The following is an 8,078-nucleotide window of genomic DNA, read 5'->3' on the forward strand; positions in this document are numbered from 1 at the left end:
TTATAAGCATTTAAAGATCAAATTTTAACAAAATTTATCACAATTCTTAATTTGAAAAATTATTTTGTAGTTAAAAATTTATAAAATGTTCAATTTTTGTATCTAAGAATTAAAAATTTAAAACAAGATTCCACATAAGTAATTAATTCTGTTACCAAAAAATCTAAAAAATACATTTACACAGTTTATTTTTATAGTCATTTTAAGTACAAATTTGGACGAAATTACATATTAAAAACCTAGGATAACTATTTTAGTTATTTTGTTGTGATTGTATAATATTATTCGTGGGTACTTGAAACTTCTAAAGTATACTATTATATATCTATGATTTTACCACGGTTTTTTGTTGATGTATAACGCGTTATAACTTATAAGTACCTAATAGATATTATGATATGATTAATTTGGAATTTATTATAGGTACCTATTATAGGTCAATTTTTTTTTAATACCATAGATAAGTATATATATGTCTAATACATAGACTGATATACCGTCTCCGCTCAGAATCGTTTTTCTTATACAGTGATATTATATCATTGAATTCAAATTTAATACTGTCCATTATACAGTGACCCACTTCTAACCTACTGTACAGCAGAGCGACATCCACTTACCCACCTGTTTAGTTATGAGTATATAAAACATGGATAATTTGAAATGCTCATAATTCACTTAAAAACTAATGATATGAATAACTGATCTTCGCATCATTTTACTTTTACACATTTTTTTATAAATATAACCAAAAATGTATTCGGCATTTCTCACAGTTTCAAGTGACTTCCTTAATGACTGAACGTCTTAACAAGTTGAATTGAAGTTTATAAATTAATATCTAATGTTTGTAAAAATTCATGAACGAACGTAATACAAGATCTAGCATATTAATCTTAATTTGAACAATTACCTATAACATAATACATTATGATCCAGATATTATGTTATTATTATTTTTTGTACCTATCTATTATTATATTCATTTTAATATTATATTACACTGAGTTTTAATATAAATATACAATACTATAAAAACATGATTTTCTAATTATTAATATATTGTTATTACTGTTATTACATACCGAAAATCAAACATGAATATAATACTATCCAAGAATATCCATCCATTGCAAATGGTGAGCTGAAATTAAATTAAATCAAATATATACAATACATGTTTGTAGGTACATAATGCACTATACACTAAACAATATTTTACCGTACATTTTCTCACACGTAGGTATAATAAAATAAAAAAAAATTATAATAATACCTATAATGTACCTATTTATTAATTATTTTACTTCACGAAATACAACTCGACAGAACGAGAGTTCTAAACATATAATATCGGGTTCTCTAAAAATCTAATATATTATAATATATGTCCATGTCCATCGCATTGTGTCAGTGTGTACTGTGTAGTTGGTTTGTTGTTATCTACGATTTACCTATATGTATTACCTATTATATGCGATAACACGATTGACCTAAAGACAAACTACCTAGATCAGTAGCATTATTTCGACAAATAAAAACAAAAAAAAAACATCACTGTAAAATAAATTGCAGAACATTCATCGCTCCACGCAGAAGCTAAAAATATATTAATAATTAAGCCTTAATTAAATGTTATCTGAAAAAAGAGACTAGTGACTGTATTTATAATGAGATTATTATCGAGATTTCAGAGTAAGACATTTTTATGATGAAATAAATTGTATTATTGAAAAAGACGGATGTGAGTAACGCTAACCTACATTAGGTGTCTAGAGAAGTAATGGAAGTTCGAATTAAATGATATAAAATCATTTTACCTATACGAAAAATGTTCCTGAGCGATAATGGTCAGCTCATTTACTTAGTAAAATGTACATTTACTTAGTATTATCAGCATATTACTTAGTATATTTTATATGATATTATACATTTATTATTGTGATTAAATCACTACACTAGGTATTGCAGAAAAATTTCATTAATTTTGCCAAAAATAATGAATTTGAAAAGTTCGTTGTGTGTACAAAATATAATGGTATATTTTAAAAGTTTCAAGTACTCAGGAATAATATTTTTAAAATACAACAGAACAACTAAGATAGTAAATCTTCGTTTAAATATCTAATTTCGTACACATTTTTAACTTCAAATATATATAAAAAAAACTGAGTTTATAATTTCCTTAGATTTTTTGGTTAGTTTATGGACTATTTACGTAGAATCTTGTTTTAAATGTCTAATCTTATAATGAATAAAAATGTAATATATTATTCATTTTTAATTACGAAATAATTTGGAAACTTCAAATTTGATAATCTTTGTCAAAATTTAAACTTTAGAAGGCTTAAAAAAAACGTGTTTTTAATATTTTTAAGCTGCCATTCTAACAATGTGTAAGAAGCATCGTATTACATTTTAAAGCTCTTCGACCGAACGAATACAATTTTATAGATATTTGGAGTTTGGACATTCAAGTTTCATAATAGGTCGATTCACTGTAATTTTTAAGCTAACGGAATAAGACGTGAACTGCTGAGCGTAAGATTGCTATTTTACGCGCTTGTAAGACGGAGACAACATGTGGGTCTGTCCTCTTATGCTTTTATCGTTGTTAAGTCAGTTAGTAATTATTAAAAATTATACATATAAATTAGCCATTATTAAGTTCTTGCATTGTTTGCTAAGGTAAAAATAATTAATAACAGCATGAATTAAAATAATAAATATTTAAACAATATTTGTTTATAATTTGAAATTTATATTAATTTATAGGGGTAAAAAAGAGAGGCAAGATTATCTTCATAGCTTCTGTTAAGTGTAACAGTCGTTGCCATAACACTAATATTTGTAAAATAAGTAATAATTTATTATTTATATAAATAATATTATTATAATTATTTAGGTATATTTGTATAATTTATAATTTTTTTTTTTATTATTATTTTAAATAATTATAATAATCATCAATAAATGTAATAGATTAAAAGCTAAACTTAATTTAAACTGATTGTATTTTTTTATAACAAAATAATAAGAGTTTGATATAATATATGTAGTATTTAAAGATTTCGATTTCACGAAAAGTTACCTGTTGATGTAATTAATTTAAAATATTACACAAAGTGTAAAATAAGAGTTTCCATTTCATGAAATGGATAAAATATGTGTTCATTTCATGAACTAAAATTTGACCTATACAATATAATCGTAGTTTGAAAAATACGATTACACAAGTGAATGCGACATATATATAAATTGACGTTTGTTTGTCTATCCTTTATTAAGTGATCAAACAAGGATTTTGAGATTTACGATAGAAATTTTTGATTATAAATGGTTCATGGTTTCTATTGGTTTTATTAATAATAATCATTATTATAAGTGCGGTAAGCTTGTTAGCGCAGTGGCACTTCTATGTATAGTATTACATAATGTAGGTATCAAGTTTGAACCACAGTTTTGGTGAACTTTTTACACGAATGTCAATAATATTTTATTTGTATGGTAAAAAAAAGTGAAAATTTAATAAAAGGCTCCTAATATATTTTTATAATGGGATTTGAAAAATATTAAAAATTCATAAACACAATTTTTTTTTATTAGCATTTAAAGTTCAAATCTTGACAAAATACGTAAAAATCACGAAAATGGTGCAAATTATTTTGAGTCAGAAATTCGTAAAATTTTTCTATTTTAAATCGAAGATTGGATAATGTAACACAAGATTTCTCATAAATTTTCCTACCTTGGTCAAAAATAAATGTCTACAAGCAAATTTAATTACATTTTTTTGAGCATTTGAAGTTTATATTTTTACAACAAGGATATATTCACTCGATTTCTCATGTAAGGATTTTCTTAATTTATTGTAATTAAAAAACGAATGATTGTGTAGTGATTTTCTTATTTCATTATATTTCTGTTATATTATGTGTATATTTAACTGTAGATACATAAAAATTTCACTGAATATTTATATTTTCATTTTCTATTCACCGTAAACCTTTGAAAATATTTTGACTCGTTTCGAACTGTTTACGGACATTTTCAGTTTTCAGTTTCAAATTTTTTTACTTTTTTTCTATTTGTTGGGTAAAAAAAAGTGAAAATGTAATACAAAGCTCCAGATAATATATTGTTACTATAACAGATGAAAAATGTTAAAAAATACATAGGCTCAATTTTTTTTTTATATTAAGCATTTAAAGTTAAAATAATATAATTATTATATAGAAAGCAATGACTATGCTTGTTTTGCTGCCACCACGCAGAAATATCACGAACAATTCTTTATACCTATAGATTATGATATCATTGTGTACGTCATCTTACCAACTAACTGTTTTACTTAAAACTATTGCACTATACTTGTAAAAATATAAAATCACCATATTGCATTTAATGTGGCCTGTATAAACATTTATTGTTAAAAATTAGAATTGAAAAAAATGTATTATGATACCTAAAATATGTCAGTAAGTTGTGAAGCAGAAGTAGTAATTAACAAAAAATAAAATTATTAAAAAGTCAAAATAAGTAGTAATTTCAAATACAAAGTACAATAGGTACCTGGTAATAATAACCATAAAACAATTATCTGTACAATGCAAAATTTGTATGATAAACTGTTCGAATTTAATGTGTCTATTAAGTATTAGGGACATAATATTATACATTATACAATGCTTAGGTACTAATAAATAATAATTACTAATAACTATGACATAATATGTATTTCGTTTAATTTAAATGAACAATTATTATTGTATGAACTGTTAAAAATTGTTACTTACACATAAGTAAAAACCTACAAATATCGATTTTTATTACAATTAAATAAATAATTTTAATAACGTTACCATAATCTTGTTAAATTATTTATATTTGTTATACAGCCCACGAAGCCATTTTATGTGGTACTTTACGTCTGTAAAAATTGCGATTGAAATTTTTGAATTTGATTTCTTGATACCCATTATTCCAGTTAAATAGTAAGAACTATCGTGGAAAAAGCTTAAGCCTGCAGTAGTATACCCCACACTCGCTACTTCTCCTGCAACTAAAAATATCTTATACTCAATACTTTAATTAATCATACGACTGTTACTTAGTAGTGGGCACAATACATAATATTTACATTATTGATTACAAATGATGTAGGTTCATATTGTAGGTACCTACTATTTTACAACGATATCTGATAATATATTATATCAGGTAGGTTCTACCTGGTTACAACATGTGGCAAATGTGGTTTTAGTCTATAATATATTATAGTGGTGTTAAAATGTTAAATATTCCATAAGCATTGCGTTATAATTTAGTATCTTACAATCGTTTGGAATTAAGAAATTAGAGTTTAAATTGGACTAGGGTAGGTATTACTATTATGTGAGTTGATGACAACTTTTCAACAAAAAAAAAAAAACTGAATTATACACCTTATTCGAGTCATGAGGTATTGAGGTCATACAGAGGAATGGAACTAAAGATAATTTTATGCCGTCGTAATCTCGTACCTTAATACAATTTAACAGTAGGTATAGGTAACACCAAATTACCTTTTAGATATTATGGATCAATAAATAGATTTAGCGAGGATCAATGAAAACAAGCAATAGTTATAGCTATACGGAAAAGTGGCGTCACACGTACACTCGCTATGTACCTATTTAACTTGTTTGATGGATTTTTATTTTTTAGGAATATATTTTTTATTTTTATATTAAATGTCAAATATCATTCATAATTTCATAAATATTAAATTAATCTTCAAAGGGTCTGACTTCTATATTAACTGTTTAAAACATTTAAGTAAAGTTTGTTAAAGCATTAATGATTTCATGGTATTTTTGCGTTTAAATTAAATATTATATTACCCAATGCAGAACCGGCACAAAACTTATCAACAGTCACATATTTATCAAATCCGTTTGTGTACAATATATTCTGGCAAGTACTACGGTCGACGTATGGTAAAGATAATTCTCTTAAAATAGGACTGAAGCTTTCGTTATTCTTATATCTCCAACCAACAATCTGTAAAAGTATAAAAAATTTGTATAATGTACAATATTATAATTAATGTATAAAACCAATAATTTATAAATTATTGTTAAATAAATTATGACTGATCAAATTTTTTTAAATTATAGAATTTGATCAAATATGAAAAATGAAATAAGAATAAAGTCTTAAGGTTCAATTGGTCGTTGTTATATATGGCCACATGTCAACATTTGTACATACTTTAGCAGAGACATACTTTACATACAAATGGACAATAGCCGATAGTAGTGGATACATTAAATCACAATTTTAATATTTAAATAATACTACATACTAACCTTTCCATAATCCCCGTTGACGTCGTTGTATTTTAAATTCCAGTCAATACATACCGGTACAACAAAATTACTTAAAGAAATTCAGTTTTTCAACACAACAATAGCTATATTATTACCTAGAAACTCAAAATATCCACCTTTTTCCAGGTAAATATTTTCCACCTATACAATATTGTTTTAATTTATATTATGTATTTGACAGCAATTATTTTTAGACTTATGAATTATCAATAACTTACATCCATTATTTGTGTAAAGTTATTATCAATAATTGAAAACTTTCTTTTATACTTGCCCACGGCAATTTTGTACAGACCACCGATGTTTGATATTATATTAGATGACATGCCACGATAATACCAAAAACAACGCGCCGCTAAAACATTAAACAATTATAATTAAAAGTATAAAATGTATCGAATTTTTGTGTAACTGTTGAGAATGTGTATAATTACTAATTAGTTTAATTCATTAGAGAATGTGTATAATTAGTAATTAGTTAAATATTTAAAAACATTCTGACTGTTAAAAATTTGATCAAATATAAAATAAGAAGAATGTTAGCGGTTTTGCAGTTTTACTTTTAAGGTTCAATTTTTGGTTACCTATGTAAGGCATCATGTCAATATTTATAGAAACTTAGGCAGAGAATCTCACGTTAAATTTTGCTCTTTACATATTATTATACAAATGAAAAATGGTCGTTAGTATTGGGTACAATAAATCACAATTTTAATATTTAAATAATGCTACATACTAACTTTTCCATGATCTCCGTTGACGTCATTGTATTTTAAATTTCAGTCAATACACACAGGTGCAACATAATAACTAAAAGAAATTAGGTTTTTCAACTCAAAAATAGCTATATCATTAGCAAATATCCCTTGGCTAGATCCACTAAAAGTTTCTTTCAGGTAAATAATGTCCACCTATAAAATTGTTTTAATTTATATTATGTTTGTAATGGCAATTATTTTTAGAATTTTTAATTGTTAATAACTTACATCCATTATTTGAGTGAAGTTATTGTCAATAATTGAAATGTTTCTATCGTATTTCCCAACGGCAATTTTGTACAGACCGTCGATGTTTGATATTATATTAGATGATATATCATAATGCCAAAAACTACGAGCACCTAAAAATAATATGTATTAAATGTATTAAAATTTATACAATTCTTTCACAAATTCGTTTTACAAAGATTTTACTTGAAATGAGTAATTTTGATGAAATAATTGAAGCCCCACAAAAGAGTTTATAAATGGATTCTCCTTAAAACACTTGAAGTATTCCTGCACTCCATGGTGCTGTTCCGACAGTTGCTTTTTGACCATTGTCGATCGTTTCTTGGTTTATATATACTTTACCACAATCTAAAACAATATCAATTACATAAGTAATTATAATATGTAATATTGGAAAATAGAAGTTTCATATTTAGAATAATATGCTTAAGGCGGGTTTCCATTACATAGGTACGTGTAAGTTTGCGTGCATATATTGACCGGATACGTCTGCTATGAACGGTCTCACAACCGTTTCACATCGGTTAATATAGGTATTAGTTCTGTTAAGATTGGTAATATATTAGTTACCTCATATATTTCTATGTTACCAATATTGTTATCAATACAGAGTTGTGTACCTACACGTTGAAAAAAGTTGAAGTAAAGCTGGGTTCACACTACACCGTGTCGTGTAAAATAATCACGGTTACCACAA

The 8,078-nt window shown here is 25.5% G+C and overlaps 1 protein-coding gene across 1 annotated transcript in view; it reads right to left on the minus strand.

Moving 5' to 3' along the window:
* LOC107882158 overlaps positions 1-7,690 on the minus strand; it is a 27,234-nt gene extending 19,544 nt beyond the window's left edge. The window contains exons 1-5 of the mRNA XM_029486297.1: positions 7,636-7,690; positions 7,358-7,491; positions 7,162-7,282; positions 6,590-6,726; positions 5,883-6,042 (exon numbers count right to left, since the gene is read on the minus strand). Coding sequence (XP_029342157.1) covers positions 5,883-6,042; positions 6,590-6,726; positions 7,162-7,282; positions 7,358-7,491; positions 7,636-7,690 — 607 coding nt within the window. The remainder of the gene's footprint in view (positions 1-5,882; positions 6,043-6,589; positions 6,727-7,161; positions 7,283-7,357; positions 7,492-7,635) is intronic.
* Positions 7,691-8,078: the final 388 nt, after the last annotated feature.

This window comes from Acyrthosiphon pisum, chromosome A1 (genome assembly GCF_005508785.2).
Source record: "Acyrthosiphon pisum isolate AL4f chromosome A1, pea_aphid_22Mar2018_4r6ur, whole genome shotgun sequence".
NCBI lineage: Eukaryota > Metazoa > Arthropoda > Insecta > Hemiptera > Aphididae > Acyrthosiphon > Acyrthosiphon pisum.